General features: G+C 45.5%; 1 protein-coding gene across 1 annotated transcript in view; it reads left to right on the top strand.

The window, feature by feature from the left end:
* The window catches only part of LOC144602216 (prostatic acid phosphatase-like), a 67,932-nt gene extending 45,830 nt beyond the window's left edge, over nt 1–22,102 (top strand). The window contains exons 4-11 of the mRNA XM_078415032.1: nt 1,178–1,330; nt 1,882–1,980; nt 3,891–3,986; nt 8,828–8,960; nt 9,582–9,673; nt 10,026–10,129; nt 14,665–14,840; nt 18,339–22,102. Coding sequence (XP_078271158.1) covers nt 1,178–1,330; nt 1,882–1,980; nt 3,891–3,986; nt 8,828–8,960; nt 9,582–9,673; nt 10,026–10,129; nt 14,665–14,840; nt 18,339–18,478 — 993 coding nt within the window. The 3' untranslated portion in view covers nt 18,479–22,102. The remainder of the gene's footprint in view (nt 1–1,177; nt 1,331–1,881; nt 1,981–3,890; nt 3,987–8,827; nt 8,961–9,581; nt 9,674–10,025; nt 10,130–14,664; nt 14,841–18,338) is intronic.
* The last annotated feature ends 1,790 nt before the right edge of the window (nt 22,103–23,892 follow it).

Below are 23,892 nucleotides of genomic sequence, written 5' to 3'. Positions count from 1 at the left end.
AAAGCAGAAATGGGAGGAGATGGGAAGATGTGGTCAGTAGTGGGATCCCGTTGGAGGTGACGGGAATGTTGGAGGATAATTTGTTGGATACGCTGGCTGATGAGGTGGAAGGTGAGGACAAGGGGGACTCTATCCTTGTTACGAATGGGGGGAGGGGGAGCAAGAGCGGAGTTGCGGGATATAGAGGAGGCCCCAGTGAGAGCCTCATCTATAATGGAAGAGGGGAAGCCCTCTCTGATGCCCTAGTGTGAAGCACCTCATCCCGGGCGCAGATGCGGCATAGACGGAGGAATTGGGAGTAGGGGATAGACTTTTTACAGGAGACAGGGTGGGAAGAAGTGTAGTCCAGACAGCTGTGGGAGTCAGTGGGTTTGTAGTAGATGTCGGTCGCTAGTCTGGCTCCTGTGATGGAGATGGTGAGATCCAGAAACGGTAGGGAGATGTCGGAGATGGTCCAAGTATATTTAAGAGCAGGATGAAAATTAGTGGTGAAATTAATGAAGTCAGTGAGTTCTGCATGGGTACAAGAGGTAGCACCAATGCAGTCGTCAATGGAGCGGAGGTAGAGTTCGGGGATGGGGCCAGTGTACGTCTGGAACAGGGATTGTTTGACATACCCGACAAAGAGGCAGGCGTAGCTAGGGCCCATGCAAGTGTCCATAGCTACGCCTCGGGTTTGGAGGAAGTGGGAGGAGTCAAAGGAGAAGTTGTTGACGGTAAGAACCAGCTCTGCTAGGCAGAGGAGAGTGTTAGTAGATGGGGATTGGCTGGTTCTATGGCCGAGGAAGAAACAGAAGGCTTCAAGACCATCCAAGGATCTCATATTTCGCTTGGGCAGCTTCCACCCCAGTGGTGTGAACATTGATTTCTCTAACTTCAGATAGTTCCTCTGTCCCTCTTTTTCCCCTCCCCCTTCCCAGTTCTCCCACTGACTTCCTGTCTCCAACTACATCCTATCTTTGTCCTGCCCCCTCCCCTGACATCAGTCTGAAGAAGGGTCTCGACCCGAAACGTCACCCATTCCTTCTCTCCTGAGATGCTGCCTGACCCGCTGAGTTACTCCAGCATTTTGTGATACCTTCGATTTGTACCTGCATCTGCAGTTATTTTCCTACATTTTTTAAATGTTCTGCTCAGCTTGGTCTTCTGATTTGTATCTGTTTTTCCTTTGTTGTAGATTTATATTCAGAGCACAGATGTTGACCGGACTCTAATGAGTGCCGAATCTAATCTTGCCGGTTTGTACCCACCACGAGGTCATCAGATCTTCCATCCCGGCCTGAACTGGCAACCGATTCCTGTGCATACAGTGCCGGTGGAAGACGACAAGGCAAGTGACAGAAGAGTGACAGTGAGAAGCAACTGTCCAACACTGATTGCAGTAGGGGGAGCAGTGCAGAACCAGGAGTCTGAGTAGCACCACTCAAATTAATTTTCTTTCTAAGGAGAATGTAACGAGGAAAGGACCAGTCCATCTCACTCTCGCACTCTCACAGCGTTCCGCTAGCTCGGCAGCTTTTCTTGTAGGACCTGGCACCCTCCGGGAGCCTTCAGCTGCACACGGCCCCCCTTTGGGAGTTTACATTATTGTGGGCATGTGGTATTAGAAAGGGATGAGAATTGTACCTTGTGCTAAACTGGGTAGGAACAGAAGTGTGCACCTTTTGCAACAGTCCCCATTCCAGACTCTCTGTCTGTGTGCAGAGTTATTCTCTTTCAGATCTTCTAGAGACAGGTTAGAAAGTGAATGCATGTGAATACTTTTTACTGCCTCTGGGGTCAGAGTGAATGGGTGTTTCATTAACACTGGTGGGAGAGAGAGAGAGAGAGAGAGTCTGTGTCTGTCTGTCTGTGAAACTGAACAAAGTGGAATTGTTTCAGGTGCTTTACTTCCCACTGAAGAACTGCCCTCGCTACACAGAGTTGATCACAGAGACGGAAAATACAGATGGATACAAAAAGGTTTTGATGGAAAACAAGGTACAAATCAAACGGCTCACTGTATTTGACTTTTTAAAGATTTTAGAGCCTATTTAACAATTCCAGCAACATTGTGCAGAGTAAAATATTAGTTACCAGACTGGATCATATGTGACCTGCCTAGACTCACCCATCCTTTAGTGATCTCCCTGCTCTAAAGGAGCCACAGACTGTATTAGCCAACCCATCGACATTGCTACAAGGTTTCAAGTTCAGTTTATTGTCACGTGCACCAATTAAGGTACAGTGAAATTCAAATTACCATACAGCCATACTAAACAAAAGCAACAAGCCACACAGCTACATAAAAGTTAACATAAACATCCACCACAGCGGATTCCCCACATTCCTCACTGTGATGGAAGGCAATATAGTCCAATCTCCTTCCTCTTTATCATCTTCTTACCAACTGCTGTAGATGCACCATCGAACGCTGGTAACTGGATGACAGCAATATCTGCTGCTATGAAGAAAGTGGTGTCAGTATGAAATTGTTAAACTTCATGGTGAATCAAGGTAGATCAGCATGCCGTTTGTGTTGAGGGGCATTTAAAATTTCAAGTCAATTACCTTTCGTCTGAATAGTCTAAGGTTATCAACCTGAAACATTAAATCGGTTTGCCACAGATGCTGTCTGACATCATAAGTTAATAAGTAATAAGAGCAGAATTAGGCTATTCAGTCCAACAAGTCTACTCCGCCATTCAATCATGGCTGATCTATCTCTCCCTCTCAATCCCACTCTCCTGCTTTCTCCTCATAACCCCTGACACCCGTACTAATCAAGAATCTATCTCGGCTTTAAAAAATATCCATTGACTTGGTCTCCACAGTCTTCTGAGGCAATGAATTCTGCAGAATCACCACCCTCTGACTAAATAAATTCCTCCTCATCTCCTTCCTAAAGAAATGTCCATTTATTCTGAGGCTATGACCTCTGGTCCCAGACTCTCCCACTGGTGGAAACATCCTCTCCACACCCACTCTATCCAAGCCTTTCACTATTCGGTAAGTTTCAATGAGGTCCCCCCTTCATCCTTCTCGAGCTCAGTGCCGCCTAATGCTCATCATATGTTAACCCACTCATTCCTGGGATCATTTTCGTAAGCCTCCTCCGGACACTCTCCAGTGCCAGCACATCCTTCCTAAGACATGGGGCCCAAAGTTGCTCACAATACTCCAAATGTGGTCTGACTAGCACCTTATAAAGCCTCAGCATTACATCCCTGTTTTTGTATTCTATTTGTCTTGAAATAAATGCTAGCATTGTGTTTGCCTTCCTTTTTACTGATTTGACTTGCAAATGAACATTTGGGGAATTTTGCACCAGCACTCCCAAATCCCTTTGCACCTCCTGCATGACTGCAGTCTAGTGTTTATTTCAGATTTCCAGCATCCACAATATATTTTATCAATGGTGAATTGGTGCAGCTGTAAATCAATTAATCAGAAGTGTGATTCCTCAAGATTGTGATGAGTTTCATTTGGATTGATCGCAGGTTTGAATAAGGGTTTAGTATGACCGGAAATTAAGTCATGATAAATGTTAGAGAGCGTTCTATAAATTAGTTACTCAAAATGCACATGGCCTTTCTACCTAAAGCTAGTGCTCCATTGAGATCTACGTCTGAGGCTAAATTAGTAGGTAACACTATTATATCAAGATAGAGAGTCGAGTGTTTAATTTTCATACGTGCCGAAACAGAACAATGAAATTCTCACTTGTAGCAGCACAACAGGTCAGTAAATGCAGTATATAGATAACATAATAAAACAAGCTCAAAAAATGTTCAATAAATCAAAAAGTAAAAAGAAATGTAAAATAAAATAAGAGCCTGAAGTCCCGAGTGCAACCAAGACAATGAACTGACACTCCTGATATAACATTTGTTTATTTCTTATCTCTCTAGGGCTTTCTGGACATGCTGTCTAATGTCACTGGGGTTCCCAGAGAGCAGTTATTGCTGCCATATGTTTGGTCAATTTACGACACCCTGTTCTGTGAGGTGAGCACCATGGACTTGTGACAAAGCGCATTTTTTTGCACCAACCCAAACTGGAACCTGTACACAACAACAAACAGGAGTACGACCATTTGCTTGCATTTGCACACCCTTCCATCCCCCTCCAGAGCTACTGCTTTGCATCTCAATCTTTAGATTGGCGGGACAAAGAAAGGATATAGGTGGAGACAGGAAGACAGTGGGAGAACTGGGAAGGGGGAGGGGAAGAGAGGGACAGAGGAGCTATCTAAAGTTAGAGAAGTCAATGTTCATACCGCTGTAAGTTGCCCAAGTGAAAGATGAGGTGCTGTTCCTCCAATTTGAGGTGGGTCTCACTATGACACTGGAGGAGGCCCATGACAGAAAGGTCAGACTGGGAGTGGGAGGGGGAGTTGAAGTGCTGAGCCACCGGGAGATCAGGTTGGTTAAGATGGACTGAGCTAAAGTGTTGAGCGAAACGATCGCCGAGCCTGCGTTTGGTCTCGCCGATATAGAGAAGTTGACATCTGGAACAATGGATACAATAGATGAAGTTGGAGGAGGTGCAGGTGAACCTCTGTCTCACCTGGAAAGACTGTTTGGGTCCTTGGATGGAGTCGAGGGGGGAGGTAAAGGGACAGGTGTTGCATATCCTGCGATTACAGGGGAAAGTGCCTGGGGAAGGGGTGGTTTGGGTAGGAAGGGCCGAGTGGACCAGGGAGTTACGGACGGAACGGTCTCTGGGAAAGCAGAAAGGGGAGGGGATGGGAAGATGTGGCCAGTAGTGGGATCCCGTTGGAAGTGACGGAAATGTTGGAGGATGATTTGTTGGATACGCTGGCTGATGGGGTGGAAGGTGAGGACAAGGGAGATTTTGTCCTTGTTACGAATGGGGGGAGGGGTAGCAAGAGTGGAGCTGCGGGATATAGAGGAGGCCCTAGTGAGAGCCTCACCTATAATGGAAGAGGGGAAGCCCCGTTTCCTGAAGAATGAGGACATCTCTGATGCCCTAGTGTGAAACACCTCATCCCGGGCGCAGATGCGACGTAGATGGAGGAATTGGGAGTAGGGGATAAACTTTTTGCAGGAGACAGGGTGGGAAGAAGTGTAGTCATGATAGCTGTGGGAGTCAGTGGGTTTGTAGTAGATGTTGAATTGACTTGAATACGTTTATTGGCCAAGTATGTGCATATACAAGGAATGTGCCTTGGTGCTCCATTTACAAATGACAACATACATACAGTTAACAATTAAGAATAAAGCATAGACACATCAAAACAATAAGGATACACCAGTACAGTCTAAACATCTGGGTGAAAATAAACCAGAGCAAAAAAGAGACTACAGACTTTGGTTATCGAGTAGAACTATCACTCGTGGAAAAAAGCTGTTTTTATGTCTGGCTGTGGCTGCTTTGACAGTCGGGAGTCGCCTTCCAGAGGGAAGTGCTTCGAAGAGTTTGTGGCCAGGGTGAGAGGGGTCAGAGATGATCTTGCCCGCTCGCTTCCTGGCTCTTGCAGTGTACAGTTCGTCAATGGGGGGAAGGTTGCAGCCAACAACCTTCTCAGCTGATCGAACGGTTCGTTGCAGCCTCTGGATGTCGTGCTTGGTGGCTGAGCCAAACCAGACCATGATGGAGAAGGTGAGGACGGACTCAATGATAGCAGTATAGAATTGGACCATGATTGCCTGTGGCAGATTGTGTTTCCTCAGTTGCCGCAGGAAGTACATCCTCTGTTGGGCCTTTTTGACTGTGGAGTCGATGGTGGCCCCCCATTTAAGGTCCCTGGAGATGATGGTTCCAAGGAACTTAAATGACTCCACAGATGTGACTATGGTGTTGTTGATGGTGAGTGGGGGGAGGGGAGGGGGATCTCTTCGAAAGTCTACAATTAGTTCCACTGTCTTGAGAGCATTGAGCTCCAGGTTGTTGCGATGGCACCAGGACGCCAGCTGTGTCACTTCCCATCTGAGGGCAGATTCCTTCCCATCGTGGATCAGTCCAATCAGGGTTGTGTCATCTGCAAACTTGAGGAGCTTGACAGAGGAATCAATGGAGGTGCAGTTGTTGGTGTAGAGAGAGTAAAGGAGAGGGGAGAGTACGCAGCCTTGCGGTGCTCCTATGCTGAGGGTCTGCAGGTCCGAGATGTGCTTTCCCAGCCACACATGCTGCTTCCTGTCTGTTAGGAAGTTGGTGATCCACTGACAGAGGGGTTCAGGCACAGTCAACTGGGAGAGTTTGGAGTGTAGTAGCTCTGGCACAATGGTGTTAAAAGCAGAGCTAAAGTCCACAAACAGAATCCTGGCATAGGTCCCCTTGCGGTCTAGGTGCTGGAGGATGAAGTGCAGGCCTAGATTGACTGCGTCATCCACCGATCTATTGGCCCTGTATGCAAACTGCAGGGGGTCCAGCGGGGGGTTTGTGATGTTTTTCAGCTGGGCCAGCAAGTCTTTCAAAGGTTTTCATGACTACAGAGGTCAGTGCGACAGGCCTGTAGTCATTAAGACCAGTGATCCTTGTCTTTTTGGGTACAGTGACAATAGTGGAGACCTTGAAGCAGGCAGGGACAGTGCATGCTTGCAGGGACTGGTTGAAAATGTCTGTGTAGATTGGTGCCAGTTTTTTGGCGCAGAGCTTGAGGGTAGAGGGGGAAACATTGTCCGGTCCCGGAGATTTACGGCTTTTCTGTTTTCTGAATAGCCTGAGGTGATTGCGGTGGGTGGGGAAGGGCCAGTCTTTGCACGTCTATCTCCTGTGATGGAGATGGTGAGATCCAGAAACGGTAGGGAGATGTTGGAGATGGTCCAAGTATATATTTAAGAGCAGGATGGAAATTAGTGATGATCTTATTGAATGTGGGGCAGGTTTGAGGGGCATAGCTTTAGGTGAGGTGTAAGCAGTTTAAAGTGAATCTGAGGAAGATTTTCACCCAAAGTGTGGTAGCACTCTGGAACACACTGCCTGAGGGAGTGGTGGAGCATGTAAGAAGCATCTATATGAGCACTTGGATTGCCAAAGGATTTTAGGCTAAAGGCTGGTAAATGGGATAGATAGGTTCTTGATTGTTGGCGTGGACATGGTTGGCATAAGGGCTTGTTACTGCAATGTCTGATGCTTTTAGTGAGGCTTTAAAGAAGTGGCAGCTTTGGACACCAAGTGGACTCTTTCTATAGGGTAAGGATGAGAAAGGAAGCCAGGGAGTCTTAATTCTTCCGCGTTTATATTATTGGCAAGCTCACCTTCATATTTAATCTTTTCTCCCTTTATTGCCTTTTTAGTTGCTTTCTGCTGGTGTTTAAAAGCTTCCCGCTAATATTATATGCCTTCTCTTTTACATTTATGCTGTCTTTGACTTCCTTTGTCAGCCACGGTCGTCTCGTTCTCCCCCTAGAATCTTCCTTCCTCTTTGGGATTAAAAGATCATCATTCCTGCTCGGGTCCCTTTCCAATCATCTTTAGCCAGCTCCTCCCTCGTGCCTCTGTAGTTACCTTTACTCAACAGTAATACTGAAACATCTGATTTAATCTTCTTCCTCTCAAACCGCAGGGTGAATTTTATCATTTCACGGTCACTCCCTTTCCAGGGGTTTCTCTACCTCAGCTTCCTAATCAAATCCGGTTCATTAAAGGGCTTCATATAGGGTGGTACGGTGGCGCAGCGGTAGAGTTGCTGCCTTACAGCGAATGCAGCGCCGGAGACTCAGGTTCGATCCTGACTAAGGGTGCTGTCTGTACGGAGTTTGTACGTTCTCCCCGTGAGCTGCGTGGGTTTTCTCCGAGATCTTCAGTTTCCTCCCACACTCCAAAGACGTACAGGGTTGTAGGTTAATTGACTGGGTAAATTGTCCCTAGTGTGTGTAGGATAGTGTTAATGTGCGGGGATCGCTGGGCGGCGCGGATTCGGTGGGCCGAAGGGCCTGTTTCCGCGCTGTATCTCTAAATCTAAATCTAAAAAAAAAATCTAAACACCAAATCCAGAATTGCCTTTTCCAGAGTAGGCTCGACCACAAGCTGCTCTAAGACACTATCTCATAGGAACTTTTTCAGTCACGTCTCTGTGGTAACCACAATGTCGTACTAAACAATTTCCAACTGTGCTATAACCTCACCAACATTTTTCTGTATACTGTGGGCGTTCAAATATAGCACCGTTTGTTCAGTATTCACCACCTCAAATTAGATCCATTTTGCTTGACCTTAGACTTTTATCCCTTTTTAAACATTCTATTACTTTTTCTGGAGACTTCAGTAATCTCTCCTGCGCTCGCGTTCCTTTTAACTTGATGTTATGGGGAGAAGGCAGGAGAATGGGGTTAGGAGGGAGAGATAGATAGCCATGATTGAATGGCGGCGAAGACTTGATGGGTCGAATGGCCTAATTCTACTGTCACTTATCATATGAACTTCATCCAGACATTTCCAATTTGTTGAACCCATCCCCCCCCCCCCCCACTATTTTTGTAAAGTTCAATCGATGGCCTTAGTTATGCAGTTTGCCAGGACCCTGGTCCCAGCAATGTTCAGGGGGAGTCCGTCTCATCGGAACAGCTCCCTCGTTCCCCAATACTGATGGCGATGTTCCTGGAATTTAAACCCACCTCCTACACCAATCTTTAAGCCATGCGTTCAACTGTTTAATCCTCTCGACACTATGACAATTTACTCATGGCTCAGGCAGAAATCCAGAGATTATTACCTTTTTGGTTCTGCTTTTTAATTTAGTCCCTAGCTGCTCAAGTTCCCTCAGCTTTCCTTGTTCTACCTGCATCATTGGCACCCATATGACAAGGGCAAGTGATGTGTGTCCTGATAGTATGCAAAAGCACAGGTTCACGTAACCTCAGCATCCGCCTTACCTTGGCAGCAACTTCACAACAAGACTGTGCCTTCCTGGGTGACGCCGCCTGTCATGGAGCACTTGAGAACACTGAAGGAATTTACCATTTTGGCCAACTATGGATTGTACAAGCAACGGGAGAAGTCACGGCTCCAGGGAGGTGAGTGCTCTGAGAGTTTAAGCTGAGGCCAGGAAGGGAAAAGAGGGGAGGACAAAAAGATGCAAGCAAACTGTGGGTTGGTCTGGTAATGGGCTGCCCTGTCTGCAGACAGTGTGGTCTTGGGCGGACCCATCTGTGGACCGTGTGGTCTCTAGCCATCCCGTCTGGTCTCAGGCGGACCTGTCTGTGGACACTGTGGACTCGGGCTGACCTGACCTGTCTGCGGATGGTCTAGTCTTGGACCAACCCGTCTGTTCATGATGTGATCTCTAGCCGACCTGTCTGGTCTTGGGCCGACCTGTCTGTGGACAGTCTGGTCTTGGGGCCAACTCGTCTGAGGACGGTCCAGTCTCGGCCCGACCCGTCTAAGGACGATTTGGTCTCGGGCTGAGTCGTCTATGGATGGTATGGTCTCTATCCGTCCGTCTGGTCGCAGACCGACCCATCAGTGGATGGTCTGGTCTCTTATTGACCTTCCCTGCATTGACCCACTCCAGGGTCATGGTTACGACCTTGTGCTCAATGCTTGTGTATTAAGCAGTCTGTGATATTACTGAACTTTGATCAGCTCCTCGATTGACTGAATGTTACTTTTCCCATTTGCCTTTTGTTTTGTTGTAGGTATGCTTGTGAAAAAGATTCTCCAAAATATTGAGCAATCGTTGAATGTGTCCTCTCCCACACCAAAACCTAAACTGATCATGTACTCGGCGGTGAGTCAAACTGGTGGTTAAAGCTGCAGTGTTTAGTGCGCCACAGTTCCTCACATACAGATGATCACCATTGATAAATATACCATGATTGACGCTGTTACGTACACCTTGCACTGTAGTGAGGATTAGGAGATCTCTGCAAAGCCAAGATGCCCATGTTGAGGTTGTCACCTGGTGGCCGATTGTGGTTTCACAGCCATGTCGATGAACATACGATATGTATTAAATAGGAGACTTATGTACAAGACAGTGGTTTGGCGTTGTAGGCGTTGTTGTTGTGTAGGCGTTGTTGTTTATGCCTGTTTGTGTAACATACAATAACTAACTATTAACAATATTAATCTGTTCCCAGCATGACACGACAATTATAGCCCTTCAAATGGCTCTCAATGTTTACAGCCTTGCTCCCCCTTATGCTTCGTGCCACATATTCGAGCTGTACCTGGAGGACAATGGGTAGGTCCTGCTTTGGAACATTGATTGTACATTGATGCTTCAAGTTTGGGGTCTGAGGTGTCTGCTGACAGTAGGGAACGGTGTGAGCTCTGGGTGTGGCAGGATTTGTGTGCACTGGGACTCTGCCTGGCCTGGTGCAGACCAAGATGTGTGCACTGGGACTCTGCCTGGCCTGGTGCAGACCAAGATGTGTGCACTGGGACTCTGCCTGACCTGGTGCAGACCAAGATGCCAATCAAGCAGAAAGGCAGAAAATGCAAAGAATACTTAGCAAGTCTGGCAGTATTTGTGGAGAGAGAAACTGTTTAGTTTAGCTCAATTTTGTTTATTGTCACTTGTACCGAGGCACAGTGAAAAGCTTTTTTTGCGTGCTATGCAGTCAGCAGATAGACTAAACTGAGAGTTTGAAAAACAGAGTTAAGATTTCTGGTTAATGAAGGAATATCGACCTGAACTGTTAAAACGGTGTTTCTCACTCCAGAGATGTTGCCCAGCCAACAATAATTAAACCCGCTGACAAGGGAGGGGCTGTGGTAGTCTGGCGTGCTGACCTCTACCGCACCGAGGCCAGACGACAACTATCAGACACCTCTTCCTACCTATCCCTGGACCATGACCCCACCGATGAACACCAGACCTTCATCAGCAGCACCATCACCGACCTCACCAACTCCGGCGAACTACCCCTCAGTGCCTCCAATCTCATAGTTCCCCAGCCCCGCACGGCCCGATTCTACCTCCTACCCAAAATCCACAAACACAATTGTCCCGGCAGACCCATTGTCTCTGCCTGCTCATGCCCCACCGAACTTATCTCTACCTACCTCGACTCCATCCTATCCCCCCTGGTCAAATCCCTCCCCACCTACGTCCAAGACACCTCACACGCTCTCCATCTCCTGGATAACTTCCGGTTCCCAGGCCCCCACTCCCTCATTTTCACCATGGATGTCCAGTCACTCTACACTTCCATCCCCCACAAGGATGGTCTCGAAGCCCTCCGTTTCTTCCTCGACCGTAGAACCAGCCAATCCCCATCGACCAACACTCTCCTCCGCCTAGCAGAGCTGGTTCTTACCCTCAATAACTTCTCCTTTGACTCCTCCCACTTCCTCCAAACCAGAGGCGTAGCTATGGGCACTCGCATGGGCCCTAGCTACGCCTGCCTCTTTGTCGGGTACGTCGAACAATCCCTGTTCCAGACGTACACTGGCCCCATCCCCGAACTCTACCTCCGCTACATCGACGACTGCATTGGTGCTACCTCTTGCACCCATGCAGAACTCACTGACTTTATACACTTCACCTCCAATTTCCATCCTGCCCTTAAATATACCTGGACTATCTCTGACATCTCCCTCCCGTTTCTGGACCTCACCATCTCCATCACAGGAGAAAAATTAGTGACGGACATTTATTACAAGCCCACCGACTCGCACAGCTATCTGGACTACACTTCTTCCCACCCGGTCCCCTGCAAAAAGTCTATCCCCTACTCCCAATTCCTCCGTCTACGCCGCATCTGTGCCCGGGATGAGGTGTTTCAGACTAGGGCTTCCGAGATGTCCTCGTTTTTCAGAAAACGGGGCTTCCCCTCCTCCATTATAGATGAGGCTCTCACTAGGATCTCTTCTACATCCCGCAGCTCCGCTCTTGCTCCCCATCCCCCCACTCGCAACAAGGACAGGATCCCCCTCGTTCTCACCTTCCACCCCACCAGCCAGCGGATCCAACATATCATCCACCAACATTTCCGTCACCTACAACAGGACCCCACCACTGGCCATATCTTCCCATCCCCTCCCCTCTCTGCATTCCGCAGAGACCGTTCCCTCCGCAACTCCCTGGTCCACTCGTCCCTTCCTACCCAAACCACCCTAACCCCGGGCACTTTCCCTTGCAACCGCACGAGATGCAACACCTGTCCCTTTACCTCCCCCCTCAACTCCATCAAAGGACCCAAACATTCTTTCCAGGTGAGACAAAGGTTCACCTGCACCTCCTCCAACCTCATCTATTGCATCCGCTGCTCTAGATGTCAACTCATCTATATCGGCGAAACCAAGCGCAGGCTCGGCGATCGCTTCGCTGAACACCTGCGCTCGGTCCGCATTAACGCCACTGATCTCCCGGTGGCCCAGCACTTCAACTCCCCCTCCCATTCCCAGTCTGACCTCTCTGTCATGGGCCTCCTCCAGTGCCATAGTGAGGCCCGCCGGAAATTGGAGGAGCAGCACCTCATATTTCGCCTGGGCAGTTTGCGGCCCGGTGGTATGAACGTCGACTTCTCCAACTTCAGATAGCTCCTCTGTCCCTCCCTTCCCCTCCTCCTTCCCAGATCTCCCTCTATCTTCCTGTCTCCACCTATATCCTTCCTTTGTCCCACCCCCGACATCAGTCTGAAGAAGGGTCTCGACCCGAAACGTCACCCATTCCTTCTCTCCCGAGATGCTGCCTGACCTGCTGAGTTACTCCAGCATTTTGTGAATAAAAAGATTTCCTTGCTTAGGATTTCAAGCATGGCATTTTTCACTTTCCCAATGCTTATATGAGACAGTGTTCCTTTGATCACTGAAACATTTTTGGGTAAGAGTTTGGCAAAGAGTAGATCTTAAGAAGGGTCCCAATCAGAAACAAATTGTTGTTTCACTCCACAGATGCTGCCCGACCCACTGAGTTTCTCCAGCAGTTTAAAAAAAAATCTGGTTAAAGTTTGTACACAATAAGTCCCTGGGGAATGTGGGGGTGCTAAATAAAAGTGGTCAGCAAGGGTAGTGTTCGTGGTTAAAAATAATGGATCTATAAATTGAAAAGGCAAGATAAGAATGAACGCACAAAGAATATAAAGCCAATATGATTGGGGAGAGGTTAGATTTCACATAAATGCATTAACAAAAGTTGGAGTCTGTCTTTTCTCATTGAGAGTGTGGGCATCATCACTAGGCCAGCATTTATTACCAATCCCCAATTTTCCTTCAGTTGGGATGGTGAACTACACCTTGTACAGTCCTTTAGCAGGATAGCAAGCTTGTGTTCATAGAGCTACAGTATTGGTGTGGCTGGGCCAGTTGTGTTTCTGGTCAGCAATGACACTCAGGATATTGATGATTGGGGAATTGGCAAAGGTAACATCATGGAGAAAAGATGCGAAGGTTCAAAAGGACTTGAGAGTGCTGGTGCAGGATTTTCAAAAAGTTAATTTGCAAGTAAAGAAGGCAAACGCAATGCGAGCATTTATTTCAAGAGGGCTAGAATACAAAACCAGGGATGTAATGCTGAGGCTCTATAAGGTGCTGGTCAAGCCGCACTTGGAGTATTGCGAGCAATTTCAGGATGTGCTGGCTCTGGAGAGGGTCCAGATGAGGTTTACAAGAATGATCCCAGGAATGAGTGGGTTAACATATGATGAGCGTTTGACGGCACTGGGCCATGATTGAATGTAGACTTGATGGGCCGAATGGCCTAATTCTGCTCCTATCACTTATGACCTTATGGAATGTGAGGGCGAAGCAAGAGGGAGCGAAAGGAAAGATAAACTGGAGCAGTTTACTGAGGGAGATCATGTGGGACTGATGGAGTACTGATGGGAGATGGACTTGTTAAAACAGTGAGAGGAAGTAATAAGACAGTACTTCATTATCGTTAGTGAAACAAGTAAGTTATCAAACAAATGACTGATTCCATGGACTAACATTTTGGTCAGAATTTGATAGAAAAAATTGGTGGTCTGAGGATATTTAGGCCGGAAAAGATTACAGGGATAGGGAGAGCAAGACCAAGCAGGATTGAGGAATTGCTTAACCAAGAATAGGTCCTTGAGCCCAGAGATGATGGGGATAGATGTCGGCGTGGTGTAGGACACAATAGCAGTGTCTTGCATGGCCATCAGTTCAAGGAGAGCAGAACAAGGAAGGCCAGCTAAAAGTAAAGGAAAGAATCAAAGTTGTATTCGTCTCGGGAGGGAATGAGGAAGGGATGTGGGATTGGCAAAACTGATGTGTTGGGATAAATGTGAGCAGTATGTGTGGGAGGGGGTGCAGGGAGATGGGGGGAGGAGCAAGGCAGGAGGACGAAGATGTCTTAGTAGCTAATTGAACCAGAGTATGTTAAAGAAGGGTGGGATGTGCCTAGTCTGGCGGATGAAAAGAAAAATGTGTGATCTGGCGGAAGGGATTGTTTGACGAGCCAGAGGGAGAGACGGACAAGGGGGAAGAAGTTTTGTGAACAGTTGGTAAGAGGGGCTCGGAGATAAGGATATGGGATAGGGGATCATTAGGGCTGATCTGGAGCAATGGATAGAGGGAATGTTGGGAGCAGTGCCAGAACGTGCAACTTGTCTGCAGAAGTTTGGGGTGGAAAGTGTGGATTAGGTTCAAAGAAAAACAGGAGCAGAGTTGGGGGAGAGAGGGGAACAAATTTCAAATGCGCAAATAATAAAATAAAATCCTCGGCCAGAGTTCGAGCTACATGTGTCAATTGTTGGGAAGTGCAGAATGACTTTCAGCTGCTCTAAAGTGTGGCATTGGCATTTACAGGTCCTTCACTGTGGAGATGTACTACAAGAATGAAAGTTCTTCTGAGCCACACGCCCTCACTCTCCCAGCCTGCACCCACAGTTGTCCCTTGGACAGATTCGTCCAGATTGCTAAAAGAGTGATACCTGATGACTGGGATAAAGAGTGTGGCTGTCCCGGTAACCGCATCCGAATAGGTACGGTGAGAATGGAGAGCCCATCTTTGTAATAGGTGACACTGACGTCATCATTGTGATTATTCCTTCAGGACTCTGGATTTCCCCATATTGTACTTGAGTTAGTTTGATGGTGTCTATGTGTTATATTATCTGACTTGATAGGAAAGCAAGCGAAACACACGACAATAATAAACCTAAACTTATGTCCAAATCTTATTGACCCACAGTACCGAGTGGCTAAAAATAAAAATGACACCATTTGTTGCTTCTTTTGCACAAACCTGCTCTGTCCCCAAGTCTAATAATGGTCTCTGCTATTAAAAATAATGGTGGTGGGTCACATTATCATCACTGATAAAATGAATTATTATCAAAAACAAATCTTGTAGGGGAACACATCTCCACTTATAACATGGCAGTCAATGGAAAAAGGGTGTATACGTGACAGAAAATCACGATAAGATGTTTTTCTAGGAATGCAAAGGTTCTGTGAAGCATGGACATCTGCATATTGCTTATGATCCCCTTACCTACATAGGTGTAGAGAGGAGACCCTGGCACTAATCCTTGAGGATCCCACTGGACACAGCCTCCTGAAACAAAAATGATTGGTTGATATCTATAGTTCCCCGTCCATTAACAAATGCTTAACCACAAGGGTACATTGCTATGCTCCCACTGCTTGAATTCTGTTTGCGAACCTCTTCTGTGGCCCCTTAAAAGAACACTGAAACATAGCACCTGAAACCTTCAGTCCAGGTCTGTGCTAAACGTGACAAGACCAGCTCCTATCAGCCTGCATATAATCCATATCCCTCCATTCTCTGCATATCCATACGCCTATCCAAAAGTCTCAAATGCCATTTTCATATCTGTCTAAACCACCCATGGAAGCGGATTCCAGCCACTCACCAGTCTGTACAAAAAAAATCTTGCCCTGCTCATCTCCTTTAAACTTTAGTCCTCTAACCATAAAGCTATGCCCTTTAGTATTTGATTTTACCATTGTAGGAAAAAGGTTGTGACTGTCTACACTAGCTCTGCCTCTCATAGTTTTATATACTTCTATCAGGTCTCCCCTCAACCTCTGACATTCCAGAGAAAACAATCGAAGTCCGTCCAACCTCTCCCTGTAGCTAATAACCCTAATCCAGACATCATGTGGTAAGCCTCCTCTACACGTTTTACAAAGCTGCCACATCCTTCCTGCGATGCGGTTACCAGAACACTCAATACTCCAAATGTGGCCTAATTAACATCCTATGATGCTGCACAGTGAGTTATCATATCATATCATATATATACAGCCGGAAACAGGCCTTTTCGGCCCTCCAAGTCCGTGCCGCCCAGTGATCCCCGTACATTAACACTATCCTACACCCACTAGGGACAATTTTTACATTTACCCGTCCAATTAACCTACATACCTGTACGTCTTTGGAGTTCCTGATGCTTATGCTCAAAGTCCCAACCTATGATGATAAGCATACTAAACGCCATCTCTACTACTTGTGTTTCCACTTTCAGGGAGTTAATACATTTGGAATCCATGATTCCTCTGCACATCAATGGTGCTAAGGGGTCATGCTATTAATTGTATACTTTCCCCTTACATGTGACCTCCCAAAGTGCAACACCTAACACTTGCTCGGATTAAACTCTACCATTTCTCTCCCCATTTCTGTAGCTGATCTAATATCCCGCTATATCGTCTGACAGCCTTTTCAGTCTGCGAACCGGCAGTCTTGGTATCATCTGCAAACTAACTAACCAACCTATCCACGTTTTTGTCCAAATCATTTATATATTTATTTATTTACACACACACACACAGATTTCCGGGAGTTATATGGTTTGATTGACAGTTTTGATAGTAGGTAAGTTGTGTGTGTATGTATATTATATATTTATATATATATATTTATATATATATATATATACATATATATCTTCTACCACAACATTAACAGTGACTAGGTTGTATGGATCCAAAACTGACTTACTGATAGAGGGCAGATCTGTCCTCCATCAGTAAGTTAATTCTGAATCCATATGACCAAGTCACTGTTAATCCCGTACATCTTAATCTTCTGGATCAGCCTACTGTGGGGGACTTTATCAAATGCCCTATTATAATTACGTAAACACAATCCACTGCCCTACTCTCATCGATCACCTTCATCACCTCCTTAGAACATTTAGTCGTTAGTAAGGCATGACCTACCGTGTACAAAGCCATCCTGACTGTCCCTAATAAACCCATTCTCTTCCAAAAGGGAGTAAATCCTCTCCAGAAGATTCCCGTCCAATAGGTTCCCAACTACTAATGTGAGGCTAAATGAGCCTATAATTCTCTACTTCCCTTCTTAATTAAATGAACAACATCAGCTACACCTCAGTACCCCGAAACCTCACCTGTGGCTGGAGAAGACACAAAGATCTTCTTCAAGACTCCTGCAATCTCCTCTCTTGTCTCGCTCAATAACCTGGGATAGATCCCAATAGGTCCACCTTAATGCTCTTCAATATCCCCAACACCTTTTAAATCTCAAACTGCTCTTTTATATTAGTGTTCTCCACACTAATCTCACTGTCCTCCATGTCCTTCTCCTTGGTGTAAACAGATGTAAAGTAATCATTTAGTGCCTCGTCTACATCCCAGACTCCAAGCACAGAATTCCTTCTTTATCCTTGAGCAGTCCTACCTTCTCTCCAGTTGCCCTCTTATTTTCAATAAATTAAGAGCTTTGAGCTTTTCTTTAAATCTGGTAATCTGGTAATCTGACTCACCAAAGCTATTTTATGTCCCGTTTTAGATCTTCTACTTGAGTTCTTTCTTCCTTTCTTTATATTCCCCAAAGGCCCTGTCTCATTCCATCCTTTAAAACCTTTTTCCTTTTTCCTAAATGCATTTCCTTTTTCTTTTTTGACCAAATTCACAGCCTCTGGTCATTCAAGGTTCCTTATACATTGCCATCCATTTCCCTCCTGCTTACTGGAACATGCTGGTTCTGAACTTTGATCATCTGGCCTTTAAATTACTTACCATATAACAATTATTGCAATACATCCTCCTGCCTAATAGTGTTGTAATTTGCCTTAGACCATTGTTTTAGTCCCTTTCCATAAGGTCCAGCCTTCTCCCCGTTAAAAAAACAATCTTAAAACATAGTTATTCCCCCCAATGTTCTTTTGCTGTAACACCAGTCACCTAACCAGGTTAATTTTCTTCTCCACATCCCCCCCCCTCCCCCCTCCCCCCTCCCCCCTCCCCCCCCTCCCCCCTCCCCCCTCCCCACCCTCCCCCCTCCCCTCTCCCCCCCCTCCCCCATCCCCTCAAGATGCTGAAGTTGCCATTCACACGGGCTGACTCAATGCCCATTTGGTGAGACATGGCTGTCTGCATAGGTCATGTGGTGGTGAGAGTCCATCAAAGCGTGTGGGGAACAGTGTGGCATCGAGTCTACGATGGGCCATGTATGCCACCTCCCTCTCACTCTTTCTCTCTTTCTGCAGAACTGATCATCGGCCTGGCCTCTGGCTGCTGCCTTGTCCTACTTCTCCTTTGCCTGACCTTGTGGCTCCATTGCCATGGCGAGTGTCAACACCAGGGCTATCAGAAAGTCACCTCGGGCAATGAAGAGACCTTAAGCTGACCGGGACGCTGAATAAAGAAAGGCCATGGCAATATAATTGGCTTGTAATTATATTTTATTATTTTATTGAGCTTCACAAAAGTACAAATGAGAATTGATTTTACAATTATGCACAGTATAAGGGGAAGAAAAGAAAAAGATAAACAAAAAAAAGATTTTCGAGAGTTATATGGTTTGATTGACAGTTTTGATAGTAGGTAAGTTGTACCATATCACATTACAATTACACCGGATGCCAAACATTGCCATATATGGCCACAGACAGGAAACATATTGTAACGCGTCATATCAGCCAATAGTCCCTGAAGCTATCCTTCTTGTCATAAAATCTATATGTGGTTGCCATATTTTTTTAAAGTTCTGACTCTTACATCTTATGTTGTAATAGATTTTATCTAATGGGATGTAGTTAGAGATTTCATTAAACCAATGCATTACTGTCGGGGGGTAATCAGATTTCCAGTGGATTGGAATACACTTCCTTGCAACGATCAAAGCAAAGTCAATATATTTTTTATGAAATTCATTCCAAGGCTCCATATTGCCAAGAAGGCACAAGCGAGCAGATTTTGTGATATGCACATCTAAACATAGTGTTATAATATCAATTACAGAATCCCAAAATGTTGACAGCAAATTACAGGACCAAAACATGTGATAACAGTTCCCTTTTTGTTTTTTGCAATGCCAGCACAGAAAGGACATTTCATTGTTCATTTTATGAAGTTTTTCAGGTGTGTAATGAGTTCTCTGTAGTTTTGAAAAAAGAAAGTTTGTGCCTCAGGCTGTAAGAACATTTATGAGCTTTAAGGCAAAAAAAACCCCAGTCCTCTTTGCTTATCTCCATCTCTAAATTATTTTCCCATTTACGTCTAGTAGCCTCTGTGCTTGTAGACAAGCGTTCCAACAGCGATTTGCTGCGATTTATATACTTTAGAAATACATTTGGAGATTTTTACGCCCTTGTTGATAACACATTCTATTCTGGAAGGTTTGGGTTGCTCAAGAGCTCCTTGACTTGTCTGAATCATATGACAAATTTGAAAAAACCTGAATAAATGAGTGGTGGGTAGATTGTATTTTGATTGTAACTGATTAAAGGAGATAAATGTACCATTCTCAAAAAGATTTGTTACTTCCCTTATCATACCACGGCTTAAATGTGTAATTGTGGTGGTACCCGGGGATTAGGCCACTCCCTGGATCATCCCCCTCGGCACGGGTTGGACAGGGCTGGGGAAGGGACTAGTGCTACGGGGTTTGCCTGAAGGGGCTAGAGAGATAACTCGTGCTTGAGACTGAAGAGAGTGTGGATGTTCTGTTGCTGCATTAAAATTACTGTTAATACCTACCTGGCGTCTTGCCTGATTCCTACTGCGTCCAGACCCACTACATAATCAATAAAACAGGATGTGAAGTTGGGGTTTCTCCATATGGGAAGTAAAGGGAGAGAGGTGCTCCTTGTAACCCATAAATGTATGGGAGCTCTTCCATATTTGTAAGCTATTAATAATGTAGGGTTCCTGGTAATTTTGTTTAAATCTCTTGTAAACCACTGTAAGGCAGGTATTTCAACTCATATGAGGGAATGTCATGGGACCACCCTAGCCCATACACTTAATAAGCTGGAGAATCATTGCGTGATCTGGGTAAGTTGAGCTGGGAGAAAATAGAGTTGAAGGATTGGTAGGTTTAACTCTCCAGCATTATATGGAAGCTGTAAAACCTGTAAGTCCTGGGTGACTTATTCTCCCAAACAAAGGAAGAGAAGCTGCTCTGCATTTTCTTTTAAAAAAGTGGTGTAGGGGAATAAGGGAGGTTTTGAAATAAATACAGAAATTTGGGTAAAATAGACATTTTAATTATATTAATTCTGCCCATAAAGGAAATAGGATGGAAGTTCATTCTTTTCAGGTTGCTTGTGACTTTGTCAATTAATGGGGGGGGTGATTAAGTTGATAAGCCTTTTGACCTTTCTGTCATGGGCCTCCTCCAGTGCCATAGTGAGGCCCACCGGAAATTGGAGGAACAGCACCTCATATTTCGCCTGGGCAGTTTGCAGCCCAACAGTATGAACATTGACTTCTCCAACTTTAGATAGTTCCTCTGTCCCTCTCTTCCCCCTTCCCCCTTCCCAGTTCTCCCTCTATCTTCCTGTCTCCACCTATATCCTTCCTTTGTCCCGCCCCCCCTGACACCAGTCTGAAGGGTCTCGACTCGAAACGTCACCCATTCCTTCTCTCCTGAGATGCTGCCTGACCTGCTGAGTTACTCCAGCATTTTGTGAAATAAATACCTTCGATTTGTACCAGCATCTGCAGTTATTTTTTTACTCTCATATATTCTGGAGACCATTTCAAGTTGAACTTTTAACTGTGCTATAAAGCAGTGTTTTAATCCAGGCCTCTGGCCATCAGCAGCGTGGTTTCTGCAGAAAAGGAGCACTGACTGATTAAAAAGTAACACGAGGAAAGGGAAACCATAAAAAGCTGCACTGGATGCGGGTGCTGAATTCATTATTAACGGCGTGATGATGAGTTCTGCCCTCAGCTGTCCCAATGGATTCAAGTGGTTAGATCTTTGTCCTGTTCCTGGCCACTAGTGTGAGAGTCACCAGACCTGATGCTTTCCTGCAAACACGTGGCCATCTATCTTCTTGCATTGTGCGTGTTGCATGACTGCAGCCTGGGGCTGCAAGCAAATCGTCTCTGCCTGTGGAGATTCACGTTGCCAGGAGTGAATGGTTTGCATGACTTGGAGGCACTTCACAGTGTGTTAACCAGTCTCTTCTATGTTCTAGCTGCCATAGCAGGGATCCAGGAGATGAGCAAGCAAAAGATAGATGATGTTCGGGACACAGCTATTTAAAAAAATATTGTCGTGGGCCCTTAGTGCAACTCTGTACCAGTGCCAGCTCCCTTAAAATCAGGAACTAACTGTTGACCTAGTGAGCAATGTCCATTGCTTGCCTCAAGTTCAGGTTCAAAAGTAATTATTTCTCTGGGCATCTGTTTGTTCTTCAGGGCATGTTTTGGTAGGAATCTGGAGTCTAAATATTCAACAGGAGAGCAGGATACTTTTACAATTTGTACAACTGGATATCAGAAAACGAAACTAACTGGTGCAATAACGCAAAAAAAAGCTATGCTTATGTCCCTTTGTGCTGGCATTGTTCGATATGGCCGCTCTTTCAAAATTAAACTGCCCTTTGACACGATCATCCATTGTTCTGTTGATAAACTGAATCTTGTCAACAGCAACAATCACACTGAGGCCTTTTCATCCTTTGACGGGCTAGCGCTTCATGCCAAAGGAGCAGTCCCAAAACCTGGGTACCTTCTGTGGAAATGTATGGAGGTCACCAGCAATAGGAGCTCACGGGAGCATCATGAATGGATTTGAATTGGGCATAGGTATTGAGGAGTAGAGAGGGAAAGAAAATTAAAAACACAAGTCACCCAAGGTCTGGATGACCGCCACAGGGCAGGCACGTTCCAATTACTGCTTCTGATTACTGTAATTGGTTATTTTTGGCTATGCTCTTGCATCATTTCTGTTAGGAGTTAAGTTCATTGAGACTTTCACATTCTCAACATTTTGTGTTGCATGCAATAAAACTTGCCTTTTCTGCCTCTTGTGTATTAGATCAAGTCTTGTTTATTTGCAGTGATACGAGACAACAGGTAACTCCATCTAGTCTGGCAGCTGGAGCCACCTCGCCCACTGGTTAGGTTGAAGGGTTTCTGCATAAGATAGTAGGGAGGATATTGTAAGGAGGCACAAGTAGCACTTGCCATCACCTCAGCAATCCAACTGAGACTGGTGAAGAAGGGCCTCGACAGAAAACGGCACCCATTCCTTCTCTCCAGAGATGCTGCCTGTCTCGCTGAGTTACTCCGGCTTTTTGTGCCCATCTTCTGTGAAAGGTGAATCTCTCCAGCACATTTGTGGAAGTGACCAGCTCAGTTCTTGTGCAGACATTGTCCTGAGAACACCTTCCATTGTGTTGTGTGATTCTGTAAACATGCTCAATAGCATAGAGTCAAACGTAACAGGTCAAAACTTGACATCCTTGAGGAATTGTGGACCAGCAGCAGCAACAGAACTGAACACCACTGCAATCAGCATTTATCTCACTCGTGGTTATTAATCCAGGAATTCAGGAAATGAGATCAAGTCAATGATAAGTGATGATGAACAAGTTTATGAGAAGCATTTTTAGCGCGTCCCTTATAGACCAGTTATATTGGAAAATAGGGAAGTGACACTGAAATATGTATTTTAGGTCTGTTTCAAATGAAAAGAATGGAAGAGTACATTTAATAAAAGGAGAGGAAACTGGGAACTATGTTATAACTATTATAACTTAATTTAGGTCTGAGCGTGAGGCACATTTTGGTAAGTCAAAAAGCAAAGCAGGACAAGCACACGAAATGGTAGTAACCGGGAGAGCATTGTAGAGCAGAGAAACAGAGTACGGTTATGCAGTCCCCTGAAGGTGGTGACATCAGCAAACAGGCAGGTGAAGATGCCATTTGGCATGCTTGCCTTCAATGATAAGAGTACTTTCTGAAGAGGGGTCTCGACCCGAAACATCACTCATTCCTTATCTCCAGAGATGCTGCCTGTCCCGCTGAGTTAGTCCAGCATTTTGTGTCTATAAGACTACTGAGCGCAGGAATTAGGACATAAAACTAGAAGTACACAAGATGTTGGTGAGATCACATTTGGAATATTGTGTGCAGCTCTGGTAGCCCAGCTCCAGGAAGGATGCCATTACATTGGAAAGGGTGCAGAAAAGATTCTGCAGTACATTACCATGCTCAAGGGCTTGAGTTATATGCAGAGGCTGACTTTTCCCCCTGGTGTAGGCAGCCGAGGGGAGGGGGGAGCTTGAAGAGATCTGAGGACAAGTTTCTTCACCAAGCAAACATTGATGTATCTGTTTGATCCCTTCCTTTTATGTGGATATATGAAATGAGCTGCCAGAGGCAGTTGTAGAGATGAGTAGGATGGTGACATTTAAACAGGCACAGAGATACTACAGGGCCAATTGCAGGCAACTAGGACTAGCTCAGTTATATAGCCTGGTCAGTGTAGATAAATGGGGCCAAAGGACTTCTCTCTGTGCTCTACGACTATTAGCTGCAGTACAGGTAATGCTGGGATTCCTTTTTTAGGTTCTTGGAAGATACTAATTGAATTTGGCAGAGTCAACATGGAACTATGCAAAAGAAAAATCACATTTTGCCAAATCTGCTGGAATATTTAATTTTATATTCATCAGAATAGTCAGTGAACAAGTTGAGGTTATGCAATTGGACAAATATTTATTAACATTTTATATTGGGCCTTCTAAGATGCCACAGAAGAGATTTTTAAAGAAAACTAGAGCATGCAGGATTGGAGGGAAT

The sequence above is a fragment of the Rhinoraja longicauda genome, chromosome 18 (assembly GCF_053455715.1).
Source record: "Rhinoraja longicauda isolate Sanriku21f chromosome 18, sRhiLon1.1, whole genome shotgun sequence".
Classification (NCBI taxonomy): domain Eukaryota; kingdom Metazoa; phylum Chordata; class Chondrichthyes; order Rajiformes; family Arhynchobatidae; genus Rhinoraja; species Rhinoraja longicauda.
Note: the sequence above shows the minus strand (reverse complement) of the source record. Positions and strands in the feature narration are given on the sequence as shown.